General features: G+C 49.0%; 2 protein-coding genes across 3 annotated transcripts; both read left to right on the top strand.

Moving 5' to 3' along the window:
• The first annotated feature begins 442 nt into the window (after positions 1 to 442).
• On the top strand, positions 443 to 24,248 carry BRD8 (bromodomain containing 8). 2 transcript variants are annotated; one of them, XM_062502220.1, is made up of 26 exons: positions 443 to 464; positions 740 to 836; positions 1,663 to 1,732; positions 1,987 to 2,036; positions 2,902 to 3,024; positions 3,160 to 3,240; positions 3,684 to 3,748; positions 4,332 to 4,468; positions 6,328 to 6,472; positions 7,604 to 7,813; positions 8,225 to 8,505; positions 8,993 to 9,448; positions 9,794 to 9,887; positions 10,098 to 10,144; positions 10,489 to 10,703; positions 10,957 to 11,049; positions 11,233 to 11,301; positions 12,010 to 12,187; positions 12,836 to 12,940; positions 13,856 to 13,900; positions 19,465 to 19,761; positions 20,160 to 20,363; positions 21,603 to 21,748; positions 22,448 to 22,534; positions 22,874 to 22,942; positions 23,878 to 24,248. In XM_062502220.1, exons 1-26 carry the CDS (start codon positions 446 to 448, stop codon positions 24,098 to 24,100), a joined length of 3,606 nt encoding a protein of 1,201 aa, XP_062358204.1. In that variant the 5' UTR covers positions 443 to 445; the 3' UTR covers positions 24,101 to 24,248. The 2 variants fall into 2 exon arrangements, with proteins under 2 accessions (XP_062358204.1, XP_062358205.1); XM_062502221.1 differs by lacking the exons at positions 13,856 to 13,900; positions 19,465 to 19,761; positions 20,160 to 20,363; ... (2 more) ...; positions 22,874 to 22,942; positions 23,878 to 24,248 and adding exons at positions 4,890 to 5,105; positions 15,026 to 15,444.
• Positions 24,249 to 24,777: 529 nt separating this feature from the next.
• On the top strand, positions 24,778 to 26,094 carry NHP2 (NHP2 ribonucleoprotein). Its single transcript, XM_062502217.1, has 4 exons — positions 24,778 to 24,928; positions 25,046 to 25,115; positions 25,188 to 25,293; positions 25,874 to 26,094. Exons 1-4 carry the CDS (start codon positions 24,781 to 24,783, stop codon positions 25,997 to 25,999), a joined length of 450 nt encoding a protein of 149 aa, XP_062358201.1. The 5' UTR covers positions 24,778 to 24,780; the 3' UTR covers positions 26,000 to 26,094.
• The last annotated feature ends 514 nt before the right edge of the window (positions 26,095 to 26,608 follow it).

The raw sequence follows: 26,608 nt of genomic DNA, 5'->3' as shown, positions 1-26,608 counted from the left end.
ACGCCCCTTTAACACACGGTACCAAACAGACCTAACGCATACACCAACCACCACACAGGACACCCCCAAACCCACACGCAGTTCTACAGCGCTCCCCCGCCTCCCTACACACCGCAGCACCACGCGGGGCCTGGCCGCACGCACAGGGAACCAGAACCACGGCCGGCCCTCACGCCGCTCCAGCCCCGCTGCCCCTCACGCCGCCCCACCCCGAAAGCTCGCTCGAGGTTTCAAACCTCGCCGCCCGCCCTTTCCGCCAATGGGAGCACGGCACGCGCGCCCCTCGACCAATCAGCGCCCGTCGTTGGGGCAGAGGGGGCGGGGCCCGAGCAACCGGCCGGCCGCGCGCGCGCGCACACGGGGGGGGCGTGGTAGCGCTCGGCCGCCTCCCGGCGGGCCTTGCGCGCGGTGCCGCCCCTGCCGCCCTCAGGGCCGGGCGGGGAAGATGGCGGCGGGGCCGGGGAGTAAGTGCGGGGCCGGGCGGGAGACGCGGCGGGGAGCGAGCGGTGGCGGGGCTGGGGAGGAGAAAGGGTAGGGGAATGGCCCGAAAGAGAACGGAGCGGTTGCGAGGGACCCTCCCGGGAAGAACAAGCGGTGGCGCGGGATGGGGCGGGGTCAATGGGTCTGGAAGGGGCGGGGGCGAAAAGTCCGGGAGGGGCGAGGCCAGCCGTGGGAGCCGCGGGTTCGAGTCCCGGTGCGCCCGGGCGCTGCCCCCGCGCACTCCTGCCCTGTCCTACAGAGCACAAGCTGCTGAGCGCCGGCCCCACCGAGCCCTGGTCCATCCGCGAGAAGCTCTGCCTGGCCTCCTCCGTCATGCGCAGCGGCGACCAGAACTGGTACGGGAGCGGGGAAGGCGGGCGGCAGGTGCAGAGCACCGGGGCAAGGCACGGGGAACGCTGCCTCTGTTCACAACAGACATGGGGTGTAAGAGGTGTTAAAAGTGTGTCTGGACAGGCAATTCGTTGCTTTTGTAACTACAGTGTAAAAGTAGAGGTGTGTTAATCGAAATAAAGAGTGATGAGAGCTAGAGACTTTGGACAAGGAGATGGAGTGTCAGGCCAAGGGGATTGGTATCAGACTGACAGAGGGAGGGTTAGGTTGGAAATTAGGAAAATATTCTTTGCTGTGAGGGTGGTGAGGCACTGGAAAGGGTTGCCCAGAGAACTTGTAGCTCCCCATCCCTGGAAGTGCCCAAGGCCAGGTTGGACAGGGCTTGGAGCAGCCTGGGATAGTGGAAGATGTCCCTGCCTATGGCAGAGAGTTGGAACAAGATGATTTTTAGGGTCCTTCCCAACCCATTCTATAATTCCATGTTCGTAGTTACATGAGGTTTGTTGTGGACGACAACAATATTTGGTAACAGATTCCTCTGCATTGAACCTTTAGCTCTGTTTACTGTATTTTTCTCCCCACTGAATTAAGGGTTTTGTGAAAATGTAATCATGTAACCAGATGCAAGAAACTTGCTTTTCAAAGCAAGGTAGGGAATTAACTATTTATTTTAGAAACAGGCAAATAATTTTGAGACTTGCACAACTCCTTGGTGAGTTTGTCGTGTTTAGCAGGGCTATTCAATGATACCAAGAGAGGTTTTCATCCTTTCTCTGCATGTTGGTTAGGGGAGAGGTTAATTTGATGGTGACTTGCCATTTTCACTCCCAGGGTCTCAGTCAGCAGAGCCATCAAGCCTTTTGCAGAGCCAGGACGCCCACCTGACTGGTTTTCCCAAAAGGTAAGACACTGACATTTGAATCTTGGACACCAAATGTCTGCACAATCAGAAATGCTATATTGAGGATGAATTAAGGATTAATTGTTCCATGCTTTATCTAGCTGTTAAGCAAAACTAACTGAAGAGATTCTTCACCAGGCATGTGATTAAGCTGTGAAATTCCTTGCCTTGGGACTTCATGGATGTCCACGTATTTTGGTGTTCTGCTGTTTGGGCTAGCAAACTGTCCTCTGACATCCTTTGTTTCTTCTCAGCACTGTGCATCTCAGTACTCAGAGCTTTTGGAGACCACGGAGACCCCTAAGTGAGTACAAAGTCTGACCCCAGCACAGCAGCTGAGGGGGAACTCCTGGGTTCTTACAGCAAAGTCCTTGTCATTGTTAAATTACTTTCTCCCCCAAGCAACTCCTCCCAAAAGGAGCATTTCAGAATGAGAAAATTCAGGTGGAATATCTATTACAGGACAGTGGGTTCAGGGTTTGTCAGATAGGAGAAATAATATTTATTTGGCTGGAATAAAACACTGCATGTTAGTCCTACTGATCAGAAGCTTTATACATAAATTCATCATTCAGAATAGGGGTAGAAGAGGAGTGAGAAGGGGGATATTTTGTATTTGTCACTATTTTGCAGTGGTTTCTTAGAGTTTTCTTATCAGTGTTATCACTACAGCTCTGTGATCAGTTATTTGCTGCTCCTAATTCCAGGCATTTTGTTTGGGGACTTCGCATGATATTAATTTAAAGATGGGATGTTTAAAAGTAATATTTGTGTGCGACTGATTTGTTTGTGAATGATCTTCAGCACTAGGATTGCAAAATCAAAGGGCTTAGTAGAGTTAATGAAGAAAAAAACAGATGTTTCTTCTTGGGGAGGAAAGAATTTTTCTCTTGAAGTGGAAGGATTATTTTCAGGTTGAGAATTTTTAGTGGACTTGCACCTTTGATCTGTTCCTGAAGACTTTAACAATGGGTGAATTAGCAAAAATTTGCTGAAGACATTGTTTGAACATTGTTGCTGTCCAATATCATTTAAGGGAATTGGAGGAAGTTGATTTTTTTTTTTTTTGCATGAGCATGTCATGAATGACTGAGAGCAGCCATTTATGAAAGAGGAACTGGGTTTTCTTGTGGTTTGTGTCTGAATTTTTCTTTTGTTTTACTCTGTAGAAGAAAACGTGGTGAGAAGGGAGAAGTTGTGGAAACCGTGGAAGATGTTATTGTGCGGAAACTGACTGCAGAGAGGGTTGAGGAGTTGAAGAAAATCATTAAAGAAACACAGGAAAAATACAGGTACATGACAGAGCTATTAAAATGTTTCACACCTGAGAGTCCTGTCCTGAAAAAGTGGGATAGTGATTGGGGTGAAAATGCTGCATAAGGTGTCCAGTTCAGTGATCAGAAAGTAAGAAGATTTTATGATTACAGGCAACTCAAGAAGGATGCCGAGCTGATCCAGGCTGGACACATGGATAACAGACTGGAGGAGCTGTGCAATGAGATTATGATGTGGGTTATTTAATTATTTCTTCTGATATTGTAGTTTCCTGACACTCTGTTTGTCCAGCATCTCTTGCTGCACATAGTTTGGGTCAAGAGAAATGGGGCAGCTGGGCAGATGTTTTGGCCTCTGAGAGGAGACTTAGCTTGCACTGGGGGATACCAGGTGGTGTAGAACATCCTTTGGAGTCGCTCAGTAAAAAGTTTGGCCATGGCTTGTAGAACCATGTTTTCTGCTTCCATTTTGACAATTATCTGGAAGTGAAATTTCCTGCCCAATGTGTCATTCTCTGGCTCTGCTTCTCACTTTGGGGGATTTGAGCCTGAGTCCACAGGAGTGGTTTGATGTCATCTGGAGATAACAGGGTGGGCATCAGTAAAACACATTTTGAAGGGGGAATTAAGGGGAACTCAGTCACCCTGTGACAGCAGGTTTTTGGTTTTTTATACAGAAAGAAAAAAATGGAAGAGGAGGAGGCAGAAGTCAAAAGGAAGGCTACAGATGCTGCTTATCAGGGTAAGCTGGAAATGAGCTGCCTTCATTTTCCTCCGACCCATGCATATATTCATAAGAACATACAGAAAATACTGAAGTCTTGTTAAGACCTGCAGGAGGAATTCCTTGACCCTAGAGTTGGAGAGAGAGGTTGTATTCTCTTTCCAGCACTAGATTTGTAACAGGGTAAAAGGCAGAGGCTTCTGAAAAAGGAACAAAATCTTCAGGAAAGGTGTATCCAAGGGAAAGCAGGATTAGTAAGGAGCTTTGTGTTAGAATGTCAGGCTTTTCACACTTTTGGTTTCCCCTGGTCGCTGAAGATAAAAGGAAGAGACTTTTGTTCTGAATGTTTTGTTCTTCATAACTCTTGGGACATTTAATTTGGTGGTGGGAGGTGACAAATACCCAACTGCTAGAGAAACCTGCAGTTGAAGTGCAGTACCCATAGTGGGTAATTTTTGGGAACTGGGCCTAGTGGGGTGCAAGAAATCCCTATAACATAAATTGTTCTCCTAAAGTTCTTCAGGGTGAAGTCAAAGGTAACTCCTGGGGACTGTCCACAATGGAGTCCAGGAATCTCACTCTAGTTTCTGTTCCCTTCCAGCTCGCCAGGCCATTAAAAACCCACCTCGAAGACTCACGGGGGTGATGGTTCGTTCTCCTGCTGGCTCCACCTCCCCGGGTGGGGATTATTCCCTCGGAGATCTGTCCCAGCCTGCTGGGGATGAGGCCAGTCCAGGGGTAAGGATCCTTCTCTGGGTGGGAGGGAAAGCCCAGCTCGGGACATGGGGCTCTGCATCCATCACAGAGAAGGGGCCTGGGGAGAAGCCCTTGCCTTGCTTTGCAGACTTCAGGAGCTGTAGTGTGGTTGGTGACAGTGCTGCTCGAGATCAATGTCCTCTTCCCTGTCTGTGGTGATCCGGTGCCTGGATCAAAGACCGTGTAGGGGCATCAGTGGGTTGGCCAGGCAGTCTGTGAGTGCCTGGGAAATGGCTCTGCAGGTCAGGGAAAGGGTGAAAGCACATGCCTGGAGTAGGGGCAGCGAGTGAATGGAGTAGGTGTCTGTGGTGTGCTGGATCAATGCTCTTGGGGGAAGCAGCAAGTGGGGCTGGTCCGTGTGGTGGAGTGTGGCTTTGAACAGTGTGGTTTTTCTCTTTCTCAGGTCACGCCAGGGACATTGCCCAGCACCCCAGTTGCCTCCTTCATTGGAATCCCTGACACCCCTCCAGGCTCTGCTCCCCTGGATGCCCCCATGACCCCAGTCACTGATGATTCACCCCAGAAAAAGATGCTAGGACAAAAAGCAACTCCGCCTCCTTCCCCTCTGCTCTCAGAGCTGCTGAAGAAGGGCAGTCTCCTGCCCACAAGCCCCAGGCTGGTATGGAGCTCTCCACTCATATATGCAAGCACACAAATGATTTGCTCCAGACTCTCCCACTGAAAAAGGGGGAGCTGCAAAGAACTTTTAAAAATGTGCAGTTTTGTGAGAGTCCCAGCAGAAGTGATAATCTGAGAGGTATAACTACCCCTGTGAGCTGCAGAGATGAGTCCCTTTCCCAGCAGGACTGCAGGGCTCGTGCAGCATGTAGGACTGGCTGTCCCCTCAGTCATAAGGAGCTGGAGTTGCAGAGTTTGCTAGAGGAAATTGTTGTCCTCAGGGGAGGGAACTTGTTAGTCAGCATCATCCCCATCAGCCTCCTTGAAGCTGTTCTGCTGATTCCTACACTGGGCTCAGAATTCTTTACATCTTGTCAGGAAGCTGTGTTTCAGTATTTTTTAATGTGTCTTAGTACAAGAGTAGGGAATCCTTGACCTATACAGAAGTGTTTCAGTTTTGTCCTAATTGTAGACAGTTACTAAAACCACTTGTGGTGTTAGTGATTTGGGAGGTCTTAGGAGATGCTGACACTGTTCAGAGCGTAGTCTGGAAACAGCAGCCATGAGCCTGCTTGTGACAAAGGTTTCCTGGGTTAGTGTTTGTGTGATGGAGTAGGTGTGTTGCTGTTGTCTTTTTTCTTCATAGTAGTCAGATTTAGGGTTTTTTCTGTTTGTTAGCTTGGGTAAATGTTCCATGAACTTTGTGTTTGCAGGATGTAGCATAAAGTGGAGCGGGGAAAGGCAATGGCTGTGGAAGGCTGAGTTTTCTTTATAGGAACAGGACTGATTTGCATCTGTTTCAAGGTCCATCATAGGTTCACTTTGTGACCTTGATCAAGTTACTTTCCATCATGGTAATTCTGCTTCTCTCAGCTCAAAACAAGGGATATTTCTGTGCCATCTCAGGGTCTAGAGAGACTCGTGTGTAGAGAATTGTGAGGTCCTTGAACAGAACTGTGATAGAGGAAATGATGCACTTGGCCTCACCTCAAAGGAAGGTGGTACTACGGCTGTGTTACAGCTGAAGAACAGCAGCAGTTTCAGACTGTCACCTTCTGCATTTGTATGAGGGGCGTCAGGCAGGGACTAACCTGAATAAAAAGTGTGGAAGAAATGCTGGGACACCAGATGCTGGTCCTGTTCATGGAGGTGCACATCTTGCAGATAATCACTGGTGTGGTGGTGGTATCTCCAGGAACTTCAGTCTTGTCCTCCTTTGACAGGTTGGTGAAAATGAAATGGCAGTGGCTTCTGGTCATATGAACAGCTCTGGAGTGCTGCTGGAGGTGGGAAGTGTCCTTCCAGTGCTGCACAGTGGGGAAATGCAGTCAGCACCTGGTGCTGTCCCTGCATCTCCAGCTGCTTCAGGTAACTCGGGCCTCTCCCTGCACAGTTCTCCTTTCAGACTGTTTTGGGAATTTTCTTGGGAGAAAGATGATATCTGCCTGGCTGGTTTGGGGGCTTCTCTATCAGTTGTATTCCTATTTCTGTACCCCTGTCTATATCACCCCTATGTTTTAAGAAGACCCTAATCCTTAAAAGAGTGACTGAAACAATTCGGCTTGATTCAGTCCTGATCCATGGAGTCTGATTTTCTTGGTTTGACACTAATACCAGGCATGTGAGTGTAGAAAGAAAGGGTTTGTTCACAGGCAGTTGGGGAAAAATGGTCTAGATCTGATTCCAAACATGTCAAACACGGTCCCCTGTGGAGCTGGAGACCTCATGTGCCTTCCCTGTGCTGTATCTTAGAGATCTGTCGAGAGTTAGATCACTGAGCACCAGAGGAAGTTCCACAGAGTGGGGTAAGGGGGACAGTCCAAGATGCTGCATTGGGCTTCTTCAGAGCAACCTGCCTAAGGAAGTTTTTTTTAATTCTCAGCTCCTGATGACCAGTGATTTAATCACATTTTTTGCAAATGAGAATTTATGTATTTCATTCATACAGAATTCCATATAAGTAATCTTGCTTTCCTCTTCCACATCTGTTTTTTTAAGACCTGTTAATTTGGTCCAGACAGTTCAGTAAATTCAGACTGGAAGTTACAGCTAAGATGAATGGCAACCTTTGATTTAAGAGGAATTCTCCAGGAAAAACCTGCAGAGAGATCCCCTCCACTCCCTCCCAGCTCCTCTGATGACTCTTTGTCTTGGCTTACCTTGTGTGGTTCTCTCAGCACCGTTTTTCAGATTTCCCATAATTGTTTTGGGATGAGCCTTTGGAAAGGCATCTCTGTGCACATGTGGCTTAGTCTATCCAGCCTTTACAGTGAGTGCAGTGTTCTGTAGCTGCATGATTCCGCCTCAGACTGCACACACAACCAGAGTCGTGCATTTTTTGGTGCAGGTTCTCTGTACAGCTTTTGGGATTCTTTATAGGTATCTCTCCATGTCTTTCCCCAGAAGAAGCCACCAGGCAGTGAAGAGCCCAATGGTGGCTTTGTGGACTTCAGTGGTGGCTGCTTCTTGCTCATGTGCTTTTCCCTTCTACTCTGTTAGGTGCTCCTACGCTTTCCCGGCTTTTAGAAGCTGGCCCTGCACAGTTCACCTCACCTCTTGCTTCCTTCTCCGCTGTTGCCAGCGAGCCTCCAGCTAAGCTCCTGCCACCCCCAGTAGAGCCTGTGTCCCAGGCCACTATTGTCATGATGCCCACGCTGTCAGCACCAGCCGTTGTGCCACCAGCTGCAGCTGCAGAAAGTGTAGCCACAGGTGCGTTCCTGAACTACGCACTCAGAGGTCGCATCCTGCTGGAAAGCAGAACTTCCCGTGGGATCAGCACCCTGCCAGCTCTCAGCTGGGCTTTATCACCTCAGTCTCTCCATCCTGGCCATAAAGGATGGTTATGGTTGGGTTCTGAAGTAAATGGATGGTTTTAAACAGGGTTTGCTGGGTGGTGGTGGGGATGCTGGTGATTTGGTGGACTGCGGTTCAAGGGTTGGAATCTCATTTCGTCTCTACTTCGGGAAAGCAAACCTGTATTTGTGTTTTATTAATCTAGGCTTTGGGGTGGGTGGGCTTGGGATACTTGTGGTTGGTGCTTGGTCTTACCCACTGCACTGTTTGTTTATGGGGGGACTTTTCCTGTTTTGGTCTCTGACTGTCCCTCTCCTCCTTGTGTAGTGAGCCAGCCAGAAGCCTGTGTTTCCATGGAGGCAGTGTCTGATGCCCATACTGTGACAGTGTCCATGGACAGCAGTGAAATATCAATGATCATTGATTCCATCAAGAAAGAGTGCCTGGCTTCTGGGGCTGGCAGCACTGCAGGATCTTCCAAAGATCACTGCATGGATGGGAAAGAAGATCTGGATTTGGCTGAAAAAATGGATATTGCAGTGTCCTATACGGGGGAAGAGCTGGACTTTGACACGGTTGGAAATATTATAGCCATCATTGAGGACAAGGTAAGTGGGCAAAGCAGAGTGCCACTGCCTTTTGCTCCACTTTCAGTTGGGTTAATCTCAAATGATTGCTGTTCACCAATTTACTTTAAACAAACAAGGAATAACTATTCCAGAATGCACATTGTCACCATCATTTTCCAGATCAATAGGAAAGGACACCACTGCTGCCTGTCTGGCACTGATGCTCCTTTTCAGAGTATAAAAAGAAATGTTTTTCTTCCTTGGAGGGTAGGGTTTGGGTCATGTCTCTGGTAGACAGATGAGCACTGCTCACAGAATCCTTTACAGGAGTGCCATACTTCTAAAACTGAAGCTTCAGGAGAAGCTCCCACAGGGAGTGATAGAAATCTAGCTGTAAAAGGCAACTTTGTAAACGAAGTAGTCTGGGATTTCCACAATTGTCTGGGTACCAAATGACTTGAACTTTTCTTTAATCCCTCTTTCTGACCTCAGCCTGCATTGCTGTGTGTTTGTTTTGACAATAAAGGTAGATGACCACCCTGAAGTCCTGGATGCAGCAGTTGTTGAAGCTGCTCTGTCTTCTTTCTGTGAAGATACCGATGACCCTCAGACCCTTCCTGGCCCATGGGAACATTCAATTCGTCAGGAGCATGAGAAACAGGTCCAGATGCCACAAGTGTCTGTGACTGTGAAACAGGAGAGACTGGAGTGTGAGGAGCCAGAGGCAAAAGGAATTCGAGACCTAATAGGCATCAGTGAGCTGGGGTCAGAAATAAAGACTGAACTTGCAGAGCAGGACCAGAGTCAGCTGGGCCCTGAAGAAACCATACCAGCAGCTGCAAGAGTGACAGAAACACCAGAGCTTAGAAACCAAGAGATAGAAGAAGATCAAAGAGCAGCTGTAACATCAGGAGAGACTTCTGAAATCAAGATAGAGTCTTCCCAGGGAGAAGTTGCAGTGCTCAATCCAGTGAAGACAGAGGTATGTGGTCACAGAGCCTGTCTGGAACTGGTGTGGGGAAAGAGAGAAGCAGTTGTGGCAGGTAGGAGCAAAGTGTAGAGGAAGGGTGAGTGCTGGGTTGAAGTGACCCTTCAATGAATGTGACTGACTGTTTCCCTGGGAATCAGGCTGCTGATGTCCAGAGCAGCTGTGCTTTAGGCAGTACCTTTGTGTATCTCCCCCGACCCATGTGCAGAATTGCTGCTGGGAAGGTGCTCAGTGAAACTCATTGGCTGGAGTTAGGTTAGGGTGAGTGAGATATGCCCACACCTTCACTGAAGTAAGCTGACACAAACATCTAGATTTGTGCATTTCTCTTCCCTCCAGACCCCACCTGATGATGATTCATCCCCTCCACAAGTCCCAAATGTGAGTGAAGACTCCTCACAGGCTGATGTTCAGCACAAATTTGAGCTGTCAGGTAACTTAATTCAGCTAGGAAATCTTTTACATGCAACATTATTAGCTGGATAGTTGTTAGTTATCTGGTTCAGGTGTTTTGGGGAGGAGGGAGAAAAGATATGTGTAGGAACAGTGTTAATTACTGCAGGACAGTAGGCATTGGTGCAGGAGCTTTTGTATGAAAGGCTGCTTGGGAGAATCAATCTCTCTGCATTTCTTTCTTTCACAGAGTCAATGAAGGAGGAGGCCCAAGCCCTGTTTAGGAGTCAGATGAAGGTAATTCCCAGCTGGTTTTAGTCATCTTGAATTTATTAGCAACATCTTGCTGCTGCTGCTGCCTGCTAAAAGGCAAAGCTTGTGTTCAGCTTTCTGCACTGGGAAGTGAGCAGTGTGCAGCTGAAGGGGAGAGTGCTTCAGAATGTAAAGGTGTTTGTGTATGTGCTTGTGGGTCTGTGGGGAGAAGCAGGGCAGGCTGGGGAGACTGGGATTTTGTGGAAGTGCCTGTACAGTTGTCAGCAGCCTCACAAGAAAATCACTTTGCTCACAGAGCCATTGTTGCTTTGGAGGCGCTGAGTGCCTGCTGTAGCTGGTTGTGCCAGCTGATGGACTCTGTATTTCAGGATGGGCAGGGTGAGGAGGACGATGAGGACGGTGCCAGCGAGGCTGCCAGTTTGGAGGAGCCCAAAGAAGAAGACCAGGGTGAGGGGTATCTCTCAGAGATGGATAACGAGCCCCCCGTGAGCGAGAGCGACGACGGCTTCAGCGTCCACAACGCGCCCTTGCAGTCCCACACGCTCGCAGACTCCATCCCCAGCAGCCCGGCCTCCTCTCAGTTGTGAGTGTCAGCAAGTGGAGGATTCCCATTTCTGGTTTGCTGAGTGGGTCCTAAGGGAGATTTTTTTGATGATTTGTTTGGTTCTTACTTACAAGGGCAAGCGTGCAGACAGCACTCCAGTACCTGCTCCTGCTTTTTCCTTCTGTCTTTGGTGTGGATTAGTGTGGGCATGTCTAGGGCAAAACAAGCCATGAGTTTTCTGCTCTGAGGCAGTGGTCAGACTCATGAAGGAATTATGTTCTTCTCTTCCCAGCTCAGTGTGCAGTGAGGACCAGGAAGCCATACAGGCTCAGAAGATCTGGAAGAAAGCCATCATGCTGGTTTGGAGAGCAGCAGCTAATCACAGGTGAGTTTGATATCTTGGCAGAAAGAAGTGACTAATCCTAGACAAGTCTCCACTCTCCCGTTTCAGAGGCTTATCTCTCTTGGGAGATGATGAATCATATTGTTACAGACAAATAAACAAGAGAGTATGAAACAAATACCTACCAGCAAGGACAGGCACTGAGTGGACTCTTTGTCTCTGCAGGTATGCCAATGTCTTCTTACAGCCTGTAACTGATGACATAGCACCAGGCTACCACAGCATCGTGCAGAGGTGAGTCTCAGCAGTCTTCTGTCATTACAACTCTGCATGTTTGCCTATTTCTAGGGATTGCTGGCAGGAACAGTGGAGATTTTGCCTGCTGTACAGACTTGGAAATGTTCTTTTTCTGACATGATTCAGTCAGAAGCAGATTTCCCCAAGAACAGAGTCATCATCAGGAACAGGCACATGCCTGTACACAGTCCTGACTTTGCATGAAGTACACTGACTTGCACAGAACATTTTATCAGTAAGGTGAAACTAATCTGTTTCTCCCAGTTTCTATCCAAGAGTAGGATTTAACCTTTGGAATTCCTAAAAGCTGTTCTTTAATCAGCATTTTTTACTGTCCCAGATGGTGGACTTTACTGGAAGAACTACCAGAATCCCCTGCTAGCTGCTGAAATCTCTTGTAAACAGCTCAAGATCAGTGGCTGCAGTTCTAGGTCCTTAGTTTCTCTGTCAGTGGTGCCTGGAGAAGGCAGATGCCTCTCCTGAGAGATCTTTCAGGCTGTTGTTACCATTCCAGGTAACTGCTGGACACCTTGTGTCTTCTGATCCAGGCCTTGGTGCTGGGGAGCACAGCCCATGAGGGGAGAACCTATTTAGCTAAATAAAATAGACACTAACTAAACACATTACAGACGCAGGGCTGTTTCCAAAGGAGATGGGAAAGAGTTAAGCATTTCTGTTGCAATTTTGCCTGCATTTCTTTCACAGGCCAATGGATTTATCTACCATCAAAAAGAACATTGAGAACGGGCTGATCCGAACCACAGCCGAGTTCCAGCGGGATATTATGCTGATGTTTCAGAATGCAGTGATGTACAACAGCTCTGACCATGATGTGTACCACATGGCTGTGGAGATGCAGAGAGATGTCCTGGAGCAGATCCAGGTAAGGTACTGAGCTGAGGCCAGTGCAGGACAGAGCATCTGCCTTGGTCCATAGGTCTGGCTATAAGGCCACAGTTTCACTCCCAGTGTGTTTGAGTGCAGTGGGTGTCCTGTCCTTCCCTGCTTTTCTCTCATGGGAGCTCAGGTGTTTGTGTTGAACTAGATTGTGGGCGAGTTAAAAGTAACACAGCAAAATCTTTTTATATGTTCATCCCAGACCAATTTCAAATGTAATTTCCTTCAGGGAAATGCTTAGGCCAGCAAGAACCAGGGTGTGGTTCAGGAACAGAAATAAGCAACAAGAACGGTGAATGACAAGGGACGCGACGGCTTCTTTGGGTGGCTGTGCTGGTTTATGTTGATATAAAGTGCACATGAAACTTCCCTGTAAATTTATGCTATTTAAAATATCCTTTGAAGCAGAATGTCCCAGATAGCAGGGCTAACAGAGTTTGAATTAGGGTTTTGTAGTTCCTCAGGACTTGTGGCTTCTGAGGTAAATTGGGGAACTTATTCTGAGCAGCACACAAGGAACTGAAACTGTCTCTGACCCAATCATTCCCAGCCTGTGGTCTGTGATAGTTAACTGACACGCACTTACTGAGCTCGTTTTGCCTGACAATCTTAACAGACTGTGGTTTCCTTGCAGCAATTTCTGGCCACACAGCTGATGATGCAAACATCAGAGTCAGGGATCAGTGCAAAGAGCCTGCGGGGGCGAGACTCCACTCGCAAGCAGGATGCTTCGGAGAAGGTGAGAATGCTGCACCCTGTGCAAGGGCACTTGGGATCTTCTGAAGAATCCCAAGATACTGCATGAAGTTTCCCACACCAAGGAAGCAAAGGTTCCCACACTATCATCTTCAGATGAACAAATTTTCTTTAAACGTGTTTGTTGATTAGATTCCAGTTCTGGAACTGTACGGCATTCCAGAGGCAGGTCTCATGAGTTTTTTCTGTAATCCAAACACTTCTATTACCTGTTTTTAAAAACAGCTGATAAAAAAATGTAGGGAAATGAACGGAGTATTGGAAGAGGTGTGAATACTCACAGGCACGTGGTGTGACTCTTGGGGATGGGCCTGCAGGGCAGGGAGTTGGACTCAGTGATCCTTGTGGTTCCCCTCCAACTCCACAGATTCTGTGATTCTACGGTATGGCAGAAAGGTGAATTGCCATATCATTCACTTTCTAGTCAGTTTTTTAGAGCTAGGGAATCGGTCACCTCTGGTTTGCTGTGTAAAATGAACTAGAGAACCTTTGAATTCCACACTGATTTAAGCAATGAAGGTTTGTTTGTGGTCTTTTTCTTCTGTAAAGACACATGCAAACTTCGTGACCTCAGGTACTCTCTGGTGCACTGTACAACACTGACAGCAGGGACTGCCTGCTTAGTTCTAGTGACAGCTGCAGCAGGCTGGAATTGTTTGGTAGACCAGGAAAACTTGCTGTGGCTCTGGAGGGAATATCCCTTTCCTGGCATTCTGGCTCTCGCAGTATCCCTCTTTTTGTCTGTTTTTACGTTCCTGCTGCATAAGACTGACGCCCTGCAGGAAGGGGAGTGGGGCACATATTCCTCTTTGCTCGTGTGTGGGCTCAGTGCTTCTGTGTGGTGTGTGCATTTCCGTAGCTGATGCCTGATAAGTCCTTCTGTTTGGCCTTTTAACAGGACAGTGTCCCAATGGGCTCTCCTGCCTTCCTTCTCTCTCTCTTTGTAAGTATTGAAAGGCTCCAGCAGGTTCTGCAGTACTGCTGCCAGGTGCTCTGCTCCTTGTCTGGGTGATCACTGCACTGTCACAGCATCCTTAGCACTGCAGCAGGGTGTGTTTGACTTGGGGACTGCACCACTGTGATCTGAGAAGAGACAGATATCTCAGTCCCTTATTCTCAAAATGGGTGAGCGGGTGGGGCTTCAGTCTTTCTTCTGGTTACAAGTGTTTTTGTTTTGTCATCTGCTTTTGCTTTTCTCCATGACTTCTCTCCTGCTTTCTTTCCATGTAAGTGGGAAGACAAAACAAGTGGTGCAGTCCTGTAGTTCCTGCATCTCTCATGTTTATACAGCTGCCCCTTCCACGTGTCCGAGGCAGTACAAAAGGTCTTGGGAGAATGAGGAGTCAGCCATGTGTCCTTTATCAATTCCTGGTTCAGAAAGCAAATTAAACTCTGCAGAAGTATCTTCTCTGTGTCCGTGGTGATCTGGAAGTGTTTGGAAAATATTTCCTCTGGGAAACCCCAAGTGTCTTGAGTTACTGTGAGGAGAGAGAGGAGGAAGATGGAGAGCTGTCCTTATCTCACATGTATCTAAAGACAGAGGAGTACTCCAGGAGAGGCAGCAGATCAGCCAGAGAGAGGGCAGCGGATCAGAGGAAGCTCTCAGCTCAAGTGCTCATGGAAAGGAGCTGTGTGGAGAACTAGGGAGCTAGTGCCAGGGTCACTCAACTGGAGGAGCACCTCCCATAGGGATCAGCAGCTGATAAGGTAGGTTAGTCAGCAGTTTTCCTTTTCCCACCTTAAACTAGAATCTGCTGCTTAGGGGAAAGCCTGCACTGTCCAGGCTCTGAAAGCATCTGTCTGGGTCAGAGGTGTTGCCTCTTTCTGCCCTGGCTTCAGCAGTGCAGAGATGCTGCCAAGCCCAGCACCCTGCTGTGTCCAGATCCAACTTTAGGTAGGCCTGCAGGCAGGCCTTAGCAGGGACAGCTTCCCTTTCTCCTGATGGGAAGGCATGAAAAGTTGTTGCCAGATGCAGAATTCCCTCCCTGCCTGCCTCCCTTCCTCCTGCTCTGCCGGAGGGACGTTCCTGGGTGGTTGTGTAACTCTTGTTTGTTTGCCTTGTGAGCAGGACGGAGGCACCAGAGGGCGGCGCTGCGCCATCGAGGCAGACATGAAGATGAAGAAATGATGCTGCAGACAAAATCCCAGCAGAATCCCAGGCATCTGGAGCTGGAGTGCAAGCAGGCAGCTCTTAACAGCTGTTGGAGGAGGAAAAAAAAGCTGCAGGTCCATTTCTGGGAGACCTGGTTCACCACCTTTACTTGCCCTTCTGGAAAGCAGTGTCTTGTCAGAATGTGTAACCCAAAGAAACTTCCCCAGAGGGGAAGACCAGCCCCCCTGCCTGTTTTAGGGCAGTCGTCTTGGGCTTCATCAGTGTTCTGGTGTTAGCTAGCAACTGGTGGCTCGTATGTACTGTAATGTGAAGTGTACAGATTTTTACTAGTGATGTGTAAATGTGATGTATATTAAAATCTGGGAACAAACCTGTGTGCAGTGTACTGAGCATTGCAGCTCTGCAAGGAGGAACCCTGTGGTACAAGCCTGGATCCCTACCTGGAATATCTGCAAATAGAATTCTCTTCTACTTACGCCTATAGCACATGCATGGCAGAGCTCTGATGTTAAGAGACAATCCATAAATCATGGGAATGCTGCACAGTGCTTGGATGGAGACGAAGATTTCCTGCTTGTGTGTGAGGATATGGCACCACTGTGGTGACACTGAAGATCAAACCTTGAGAAGTTAAATACTGCAGTCTTTATGGAGCTTTCCTTAGGAGAAAATGCATTGAAAAAGAGTTGACATTCTTTCCCCAGAGATCTGTGGAGGCTGCACTAGTCAGAGTGAAAATCTGTGATCCCAGCACCTGTAGGCAGGATTGCCAGTACCTGGTTTCACATCTGAGCTTGGTTTTTGGTTTTTTTGGGGTTTTTTTGTTACTGTTTCTGCAGGAATTACAGTCCTTTTCCTCAGCAACATGAAGGTTTAAGTTATCTGCAAGAATTTCCAAGTCACTTTTTCTGTTCATATGACCTGAGATGAAATTTTCATGTTTTCTGCCCACACAACCTTTCACGAGGAGGAAAAAAAAAAAAAAAAAAAAAAAACCAACAAAATGACACCATCCTTGATTGTTACACTGCACTCTTTGCAGCATGTCCAGGGTGCAGCTTTCTGGTAGACAGGTTTCAGGAAACTGAGTCACTGGGATTAAGACCAGAGGCGTTGTTGCCTTACCCAGTAAGAGCTCTCAGTTTTCACAAGTTCGGTGTTGAAGTTGGCTGTGCCTGCTGTGTCAAGTCCTGTGTATTGCTGAGGTGAATTTTCAGCAAGAGTCACTTTAGCAATGTGGAAATGCTGAAACTCCCTTGGATTGGTGATTGGTTAATTGTCCTTCACTGCTAAACCCAAGAGCAAATTTCTGGTTTGAATTTGTATTGTTCTCAGTTCATAGCACAGAAAGTTACAGGGGTCTTTGCCTTTCATGCATTTTATGGAGTGATTTCAGTTAGGGACAAACATTTTATCACTGCCTATGTTGACAGGAGAAGGTAATGGTTCTAAACTAAAGAGGGCCTGTTTAGACTGGATGAAGATTTTTTTTATAGTGAGGGTGGTGAGGCCCTGGCACAGGTTATCCAGAGAAGCTGTGGATGCCCCATCCCTGGAAGTGTGGAAGGCCAAGTTGGATGAGGCTCTGAGCAACTTGGGATAGTGAAAGATGTCCCTGCCCATAGCAGGGGGGGTTGGACCCAGACAGCCTTTAAAGGTCTGTCCCAACCCAACCCGTTCCACAGTTCTGAGTTGGAAAGAATCTCTGTGCATTCCTTCATTCAGCTGCTCAGAGCTGGGCCAGCTTCAAATATTTACCTTATACCCAGTCAGAAATTCCTGTGGTGCAACTTGTCATCCTTGTCTCCTTTCACTGCTGGGCACTGAGAAGAGTCTGGCTCCATCTCTCTGTAACACCTCTGCCCTGCCATTGTCTCTGCTGGAAAACTGAAGGTGCAGCACAGAAGACCTTTATCAGACCCTCTGGTAACTTGCTTTCATCATGGCAAGCATTGCTGTTCCTTCCTACTCTTGGTTTCTTCTCTTAACCAGGTATTTTTTCTCTCATCCTTTTCTCTTGTCCCATGACATTTTAATAGTCTTTAGTGGTGTTTAAGAGCATTAAAACTCCAAGATATTTTTCTCTACAGAGCCTCATTCCCTCTTTCCCAATTCATCATCTCATGCTCTGACTACTTATTAATTCTCTTCTTCCTAATACTTTGTTCTAATCTGTCTAGTACAGAGCTGACGTTTTACTGTGCTGCATCTCCCAGCACCCACCCTTTTACAGACAGATAAAACTGTCAACCCTTTCTGGTTTTCTTCTTAAATGACAAGTTACAGAGCATAGGCTCAGTCACATTATATTTAAGCTTCTTTAGGGCTCGCAGATGAATCCCAATGGGTTCTAAGGTTTATTCACTCCCTCAAATTGTTCTAAAATCTCCCCTGTTGACATTTTAATGAGAAATCGTCTCTAAGACCCATCCCAAGAGATGCTCTCATGTGAGCTCCTCTGTGGCAACTCCTGATAATGATGATTAATTTGGTTTTTCCAACTGGCCCTATTTTCCACTGAGATGTTTGGCACTGATTGTGTGTCATCCCCACTGATCATCTGGCAGCTCTCTGCTTCTGATATTTTTGATGAGGTTTTTTGTTTTTATTTGCTTTTATGTCTTTAGCAAATTGTTCTCCTTTTTTCTTTTTGCCTACTTTATGTGGATTCTACATTTCATTTATTAGAGTTCAGGCTTTTATCATTTTTCTTGTTTTGACATGTAAGTTCTTTTTAAAGGCTGTCTTTTTGATTTCTAACAGCTTTTTCCCAGAACAGCAAGGGTTGTGCAGTCTATGATCTCTGCAAAGGGAACTAAAACTTTCCAATTTGAGAGAGGTTCCTTGCTGGTGACTTATGTGGCCAACATAATTAAGAACTATCAGGCAATTCTTAATTAAAAGTTCAAGTCTGTGTCATTTTGACCAGAATTGGTGTAGAGATGAGCTGTCTGTGATTATTTCACTCATCCTGTCTTGAAATAACACTGCTGTTCTGCTCTCCACCATCTTGAGTCTTCCGAGATTTGGTAAAACTGAACATAAGGCTGAAGATCTCTTTAATCTTATGCCCAAGTTCCCAGGACTTCCTGATTTTCAGTGTTTATCCCTTTGGAGCACAGAAGGATGATCACAAGTGGTCAGATTACCCCAGGCTGAGGCTTTTCAGTGCCTCTGCTTGTGGCAGCTCTGCTGAGGCTGCAGAAGAGAGCTCCAGGCACAGGGTTTCTCTTCAGATGGAATCTCAGTTTGCCCAACTCCCTCACCTGGAAGCTGAGAGCAGGTAATGTTATCTCTCACCTCATCAAATTTCATCTGCTGCCACTGAAGTGAACTTTTGAAAGAGGTTTCAGAAGGACAGGCTTTAGATCCCAATTCTGCTTGCATGTTCACAAAATAAGCAAAGCAGTTTTCTCATCCCAGACCCAGTGGATTCTGTATTACTCCCAGTTATTCACCATAAGATGTGCTAGCAGTACTGAGAATGGAAAAGCCATTCAGTGAGAATCGTGCTTGTTCAAAACCCTGAAAAAATTAGGTTGTACATAATTAACTGAAGACTCTAAAGACTGTTAATTAATGCATAGAATTCTCCATAGGTGCAGCATCCAGGCAGCTCCATTCAGTGGCAAGAGGCAGATTTTTGGGACATCCTTCACTGTTGTACTGTGACTCTGCAATCAATTCCCTAGACTTAGAGGACTTAGTGCACTCATGCAGTAGAAGACGTTTAGGCATGGACTAATGAACAGAGAGAAATGAGTGGTTTCTTCCTTCTTAAGAGAATGCTAACTTTCATTTTCTGCAGTGGATAGAACTGTGCCTGTCGGTGTGTGCCTGTGTGGGTATAATTCTGGCTCAGGTACATGAGATATCACCATCCAGGTAAATCATACCTGTCACTTTCAAAACCGTGTAAGGTTTGTAGTAACTTTTAAAACGTTTTAAGTAAGATATAAAAAGTTCTCGGGGGCAGGAAGTGGAATTTCAGTGAGTTGTCCATGGAGTCACCAGTTGTTCCCAACACTCAGCAGCTGAGGAGCCCCAGCAGGACTCGGTCTGAGCTTGCTGGATGCCTTCAGCACCTTAAATATGGAGCATCAGCAAAGCCATGTGCTCCCAGACAGCTCAGCATGCCCTGAGCAGAGTCACCCACTGACCAGGGCAGGGAGAGAGCACAGAAAAAGCACCAGAAAACCTGAAATTCAGTTGCTCTGAAGCAGCAGTTTATGTTGCTGCAGCCCTGCCATGTGCTGTGTGGTGAGCTCAGGTGTAGGCTGCTCACCTCAGAGTCCTTCCCATGCTGTGGCCCTCCAAGTGTGTCAAGAAATGACCTCGGCTTGACAGTTCTGGGTCAGGGTACAAAGAAATTGCTGTCTTTTCATTGTTTGCAGATGGGCCATGCCTGTAAGTCTGAGATGGACTCTCCCAGCAAGTCAGAGAACAGTGATTTCCAGTCTCTTTCCAACTGGGAATTGAATCCTGACTGGGATTCAAGCTCGGATGTGGATGTGAGGAGCTGGAGAAATACTGAAGAGGTGACCATGGGGAAGCTAGAGGGGAGCAACCAAGAGGAAGAGACAGACCATGAGATGGAGCCGAGTGAGCCTCTGTGGATGGATGATAGTGAAGATGACCATGAGACAGAGAAGCCATGTGAAAGCGACGGTCTTTTCCAGTCCCTCTTGGAGGTAGGGCTGTGTGGATTACAGGAAGGTGGGCAGCATAGTTCAGGCCCTCCTGAAATACTGGGTTTTTCAGGGCCTGCACCATCCCTACAAACAGAAACAGTCTGGGGGCACAGCAGAAGCTCTGGGTTCACTTTCTCCCCAGCCCAAGTCCAGCCTTTCCTCCTATTTGGAGCTCCCACTGCATCCAGGCAGCTGCTTTGCCAAAACACAGCTTACCCTTAAGCACAGAAATGTCAGTGAACTGACACTGTAATAATAACACAGGGCTTCATCACATTTTGCAAGGATTCCTAAAAATGGAAAGGCGTTCTTGAGTGATTGCAAAAATAGCATCTCTGCTGTTTATTTCTTCTCCCTTTTGCCTTCACAATTTGAAGTAATAAATCACTGTCTTGCAGGTAACCCAGATGTTGGAATCTTTCTGCATTAGCAGCACAGAGTCATCACAGACTCCATTGGATTGCTGTGGCTTGGAAAAGCAGAGTGATGGGGAACAAGTGGGGTGCCAGGAAAAGACCACAGGAACAGCAGTCTTGGGAGCAGAGGAAAGTCAACTGCACATCCTGGCAAAAAATGAGAAAGAACACTTTCTGGGAAGAGAGGTAGGAGAGTAGTGGTCCTAAAAGAACCTCTGGCCCTGGATAAGAGATGAGACAGTGAAGGAAACCGGCTCTAGAAGAGATGGGGGAGCCCCAGGTTCTGAGAGGGGAGACAAAACACACAGGAGGGGAACACAGAAGAAATGTATGAGGGAAGGGTGTTTTTTATGTATGGCTGTATGTCTTTATAAACAGGAAGCTTGTTACAGATGAAACCCTCAGATGTCAGTTGGAGGAATTGCTCCTTGGCAGTGTAAAGGTGACTCATGAGAGCTGGCAGGCTGCTCTCAGGTTTAAGGCAGGGTTGGAATACTTGCCTGGTTCTAATTGCTGTGTTTTGCAGCACAGCTTGGCTGGTTTCAGGCCCACGTGGCTGTGCCAGCAATAACCATCTGCCCCTGGGGACTGTCATGTCTTGGAAGCAGGCACTGTCTAGCCTGGGTTTGCATCAGTCCTGAATTTGGGGGCTGTGGGCTCCCACCAGTCTGCAGGCTATTCTTGGGAAAAGTAACACAGCAGTGGAGGAACAGGGCCATTTTTCCACACTTGTTCTCTTGCACTCTCAGGACATTGGAGACAAATGACCTCCAGGATTTCACTTGTTCAGCCAGGACAGTGCATTCTCAGCTCTCAACTGCTGTTACTCCCAGCAATTCCCTCACAGTTCTCCCAGTGATCACAGCCAAACACAGCACAGTGTCCAGTTTCTTTCTGAGAAGGCTGCTCGTGCTTCAGATCTGTTGAGGATTCTGAGGTGCTCCTGCATGAAATCCCACTGAGCATTTTACTGGCAAACCACTACAACAACAGCATCACTCTCCTTCCTGGCTGAGTCTATTCCCTGTCATTTTAACGTGGGAGTTTGTGAGGAAACAACTTTGTTGAACTCCAGGGGTTCCTGTTATCTGTATCTGGAGCTTTAGCAAGCCTGGGGCGGTCTTACCTCAGCTCCTGCTTGCCCTCTCTATATCCATGACTTCCCAGAGAGCAAACAGACACAACACTGGGCACCACTCCGCTCCACAGGGTTTGTGTCAGCCAGGAATGGATGTCATCCAAGAAATCAGACACAGCTCTTGCTGGGAAGGTCTGAGTGAGGTCAAACAGCATCCTCTGAGTAACAGAGCAAGCAAGCTCCCAGCTGAGCCTAGATACAGGAAAGGGATATGCAGCAGGCTGGCTTCTAGATACAGGATTCAGGTAATGTGCTGCCATTTTAGATGTATCCTCTGTGCTCTTCAGGGCAAGACTCAAGAGACACCTGAAGAACCACCTTTAGATGAGCTGCACCCACCAGACATGAGTGCTCTGGCCCTGGATCAAGGTGACAGTGACAGCACCTCTGCATCCCTAGTGCTGGACTCCACAGGCTCTCCCAACATGCACCCGTAAGTAGCTGGCTGTGCACTCTTGGAAATGCAGCAGAACAGAGTAATTTCCCTTGACACACATGAGAACAAGTGCATGGCACAGGTCACATCCAGGGAGGTGAGATAGCCAAGCAGAGCAGGAGGGAAAGAGACAACTTGTGCTCTCTCTGGATTTGCTGGTATTACAGGGCATTGATACTAAGATGACGTGAGAAGAGTAGAGGTTGAATAAGAGATTAAATGGAAAATACCTATTTTCTCAAGTCAGATAGGCCTGGTGTGAGCTGAACATGAGGCTCTGTCAGGTAATGCACAGCCCAGCATTACCAACCCCCTTTGAGCTGGTGCAAGTGTGTCAGTCACATGCAGGCTCTGCCACGTGTGTGATAACTTGAACTGCCTCTCAAATGAAAGATGAGGGATTTTGGGAAGAGAAACTTCATTAAAACCACCTCAGTAAAGTTCTGAACTGCAGAGTAGCTTGAGCTTTTCTGTCCAATTTGGTCCTGCTCCTTATCTCAGTTTTGCTTTTACCTCTTGTCCTGCATCTTCCCGCACTCTGGATGTTCAGTTGTGCATTCTGATGCAGAACACTCCCACCATCACACTCAGAGGCTTTTTGTAGCTTCATCCACCTGGATGTGGTGGGTGCCAGCAGAATTATCACCTCCTACTTTGTCTCGAGTGTGATGATCTGGCAGTATCTTCACTCCACAGGCTGCAGCCAAGCTGGAATAACCCCCTCCAGCACCTGATCCTCAAAAAAAAGCTCCTGTCCATCTGGAGGATGATAGCCAGCCACAGGTACGTGGGAGCAGAGGGCTGCATCAACACATCCTGAACACACTGCCCTGATTTCCAGCTCCTGTGTCACCAGTCCCAGCTCCTGTGTCACCAGGCCTAGTCCTCCCCTCCCAGGGGATGGCCTGTCTCTCCAGGACTTTGCTTTGGGAACAGCTGCCTGCTGCAGAGCAGGAGAGAACACTGCATATTGATTTCCTCTGCTTAATGTGGCAGAGCCCAAATGCTGCTTCCTACACAGCTGGCACAACACTGGCTGTGGTCCTTGGGGAGAGGCAAGCCCTGCTCCATGCTTTTGGTGCAGGGGCAGGCAGAGAACATTCTTTGTCCTTGTCCCTTTAGGTTCAGCAGCCCATTCCTGAAGCCAGTGTCAGAGAAACAAGCCCCTGGATACAAGGATGTGGTAAAGAGGTGAGCTTGTGGAAGTGCTCACTGGCTGATTCCTCTCTGGTTGTTTTCTGCCTTCTTTGGTTTCCAAAGGGCCAGTGGGATGATTTCCTTCCTCCTTTTTCAGGGTTTGGCTGTCACCAGCATCTCCCACTGATTCCTTTCAGTAAACCTCCCTTCTGGGTAATTAGAACCTGGAAGCTTGCACTGACTCTGGAGCTGGTGAGAATTGTGCCTGCCCTGTGCAGGCATTGCATAGCTGGCTTATCTCAGGCACAGTCCCTGGGCAGGGAATCCAGGCCCTGCAGCTCAGCAGTCTCTTCTCCCCATGCCTGAATGTGCCTCAGGAGATGCCCCCTCCTCACCTGCTGCGAGCGCCTCAGATGTTTCACTCTCAGCACAGAAGTGGGTCATAAGAATATTTCCCAGAGAGATTAATGGCATTTTTTTCAGAGCTGAATAATGTTCTATTCTGGTCACAGTTGTCCCCTCTGCAGCCATTCATTTTCCCATTCTGTCAAAATAAGGGAAGTAATATTTATTCCCTATCATGTTCCCCTTACCAGCACTGCTATTTTTGCTGGTGACACCATTCGATCTTTAGGGGATTTAATAGATACCTATTTTAGTAACTTTTCTTTCTCCACTAAGACCTGGACTGACTTCCTGAAGACTAATTACTGCTTGCATTCTCTGGAGCTCAGCATCCCATTTTTTCCAGAGGTGACTGCTAATGACCTGCCAAGTTGATTGGATAGCAAGTGTCGAATTGGCTGAACTCGCTTTTGTCTGGCTTGGAAGAAAAGCTTTTCTCACTCACCCACTGTGTGTCTCGAGCAATAAAATTGATTGAAAATAGCTGTGCTTTCAGGGCCACCCTGAAATGAGAACATTCATGCAGATCCCAAAGGGTGTCTAGCCCTGGGTTGCAATTTCATTCTTCTCTCTGTCTTTTGTAGACCCATGGATTTAAGCAGCATAAAGAGGAGGCTGTCAAAAGGACACATTCAGTCCGTGATGCAGTTCCAGTGTGACCTGATGCTCATGTTCCAGAACGCCGTGATGTACAACAGCTCTGACCACCACGTGTTCCACGTCGCTGTGGAGATGCAGCGAGAGGTCTTGGAGCAGCTGCAGGTCTTGGCTGAAGCCATCCTGTTGTCCAGGGACAGGTTGGAGTGAGGCAGGAGGTAACCAGCCCTGCCTGAGGCCTCTCTCAGCTGGAACAGTGTTGTATCTAGGCCATCTCTTAAGCTCAGGGGATGTGCTGCTGTGGCCTTGGGTAGACCTCATTATCCCCAGTGCTGGCTGCTGGGTTGATGGGTTGATTCAAAGCAGTTTTTGGGAGGGTACCATGTTGGAAGCCTCCGTTCTTTTTGGGAAAAGCAGTGATGTAACCCTTCAGGGATAAGAGTTCCCTGGCATGAAAAGCAAGGGAGAAAATTCTGTGTGTGGCCAAGTGGATGAAGCTGGCACAGCCCATGAGGGTGGCTGGCTGCACACCGGGCACGGCAGCGTTCCCATGTTGAACCTGTTGTGCTGTTGTGTTGGGTCGGGTGGGTCCAGCGTCACCGGCACTGACCATACCCAATAAACGCTCGTGTCGAAGCTTGTCCCGGCCTGCTTGACACTGGGACCGGGACCGGGACCGGGACCGGGAAGGGGCCCAGAACTGGAACTGGGGGTGGGGCCGGGGAACGGAGCGCGTGGCCGGGGACGGTACAAAAGCCGCTCGCCATTGGCCGTCTCGGCTGTCTGTCAATGCCAGAGCGGTTGCCGATTGGATGGCGGAGAGCTCGCGGGAGTGTGTCCCGCCCGCGGCGTGGCGCGTGCCCCGGAAGCGGAAGCGGCCTGGTGCGGCCATGGCGCGGGACAAGCCGGAGGCGGCGGCCGAGTCGGAGGCGGCACCGGAGCTCTCGTACCGGGAGCAGCTCGATTTCCTGAACCCCATTGCGCAGCCTCTCGCGTCCCGCAAGCTCACGCGAAAGCTCCTCAAGTGCATCAGGAAAGGTCTGGCGGCGCCGGCATGTGGTGGGGGTGGGGAGGGGTCGGGGCATGGCGGCGGCGCGGTGCGGTCCCCCACGCTGCAGTTCTCACTCAGCCCCTCACGCCGTGGTTCTCTTGCAGCGACCAAGCAGAAGCAGGTCCGCCGCGGTGTGAAAGAGGTGCAGAAGTTCATCAACAAGGGCGAGAAAGGGTGAGTGCTGCCCTGGCCCAGGGGCCCCGCGCGGCCCCGCCGGCCCGGCCGCTGACACGGCTGTCTCTGCAGGATCACGGTGCTGGCCGGAGACACGCTGCCCATCGATGTTTACTGCCACATCCCCATCATGTGTGAGGACAGAAGTCTCCCGTACGCATACGTCCCTTCCAAAACGGTGAGTGCTGGGACTGAGGAGCACGGAACCGGCCCTGATGAGGGGGAACCCGTTGAGGAGCCCAGGCTATGACCGGAGCCTTCCCAGGAAGGTGCAGATCCGGTTCCCGAGTAAAGAACTCGGTGCCTGTCCCTAACCAAGGCACTGAAGGGACAGGGAGGAGGTGTAGGAGCACTTCACTGTGGAATCACATAATTATTTGCCATAATCGAGTTCCTGCAGCAGCTCCGGGACAGAGCCAGCACTTCTTTTCCAGGAATCTGTAAACAGTGAGTCTTTCCAGCTCTTTTGTAAACAGGGAGCTTGGGGGGCAGTCATTGTCTTTGGAGCTTCAGCCCCGGTGCAGACAGCTCTGCAGACCCACTCTGGGGAAGGACTATGGCACATGAACCAGGTGCCAGTCCCTTCTGCCAGCCAGCTTGTAGGAGACAAGCTGGGCAAAAAGGCTTATGAACCCAGCATGAGTCCAGAGGGCTTGGGGGTGATGAGCTGGACAGGCAGAGCTTCCCTGCATTGAACCAGGGCCTGCAGTGAGCTTGGGAAGGGATCTGGCACCCATGGCCTCCCTCTGTTACCTCAGGACCTGGGAGCTGCAGCCGGCTCCAAGCGCCCGACCTGTGTCATCATGATCAAGCCCCACGAGGAGTACCAGGAGGCCTATGACGAGTGTTTGGAGGAGGTGTCGGCCCTTCCTATGCCGCTGTGAAGAGCTGGGACCGGGCTGTGCCCTACGGGGCCGTGGCAGGTCCCTGTCCCTCTACCCGGGGGCTGCAGGGCTGTTTCTGAGGACTCTGCCGAGAGGACTGATTGGGGGGGGGGGGGGGGGGCGGGCACGGATGCTGAGTGCTGTGGGGTGAATAAAGCTGTCTGTGGGTTTGTACAACGTGGTCCTGCTGCTCGGGGCCAGGGCTGGGAGGGGGGGGGGGTCCATGGCAGGGTTAAGCCACGGCCCGGGCAGGGGTGAGGCTGCCCTGGGAGCCCCGTGAGTCATGGCGATTCGCGCCTGCTTGTACTACCCAGCCCGATGGAGCAGCTCCGGGGCGGGCACTGGGCAGGCCCAGGCCGACCCTACACCGTCCTCATCAGGGCCTGCAGCCCTCCCGACCCCGAGAGAAGCAGAGCAGAAGCCAGGAGAGAGAAATGCAGGTTTATTGCAGGAACAGAATGTGGAGCTGGGCCGGGCCTTCACGTGGTTGTGCTGTTAGACACACAGAGCAGCTCTCTTCCCTTCCAGCACCTCTGGGCTCCTCCAGCTCCCCGTCACCTACCCCGGGAGGAGGGGGACCCTGACTGCTTCCCCAGTTCAGGCACAGGC

The sequence above is a fragment of the Cinclus cinclus genome, chromosome 14 (assembly GCF_963662255.1).
Source record: "Cinclus cinclus chromosome 14, bCinCin1.1, whole genome shotgun sequence".
In the NCBI taxonomy this organism is placed as follows: Eukaryota; Metazoa; Chordata; class Aves; order Passeriformes; family Cinclidae; genus Cinclus; species Cinclus cinclus.
Note: the sequence above shows the minus strand (reverse complement) of the source record. Positions and strands in the feature narration are given on the sequence as shown.

Coding starts and splice junctions, on each gene's coding strand:
- NHP2 (XM_062502217.1), top strand. CDS start 24,781: ATGGCGCGGGACAAGCCGGAGGCGGCGGCCGAGTCGGAGGCGGCACCG. Junction 24,929..25,045: donor CCTCAAGTGCATCAGGAAAG/GTCTGGCGGCGC, acceptor GTTCTCTTGCAG/CGACCAAGCAGAAGCAGGTC. Junction 25,294..25,873: donor CATACGTCCCTTCCAAAACG/GTGAGTGCTGGG, acceptor CTGTTACCTCAG/GACCTGGGAGCTGCAGCCGG.
- BRD8 (XM_062502220.1), top strand. Junction 8,506..8,992: donor TAGCCATCATTGAGGACAAG/GTAAGTGGGCAA, acceptor TTGACAATAAAG/GTAGATGACCACCCTGAAGT. Junction 9,888..10,097: donor GCACAAATTTGAGCTGTCAG/GTAACTTAATTC, acceptor TTTCTTTCACAG/AGTCAATGAAGGAGGAGGCC.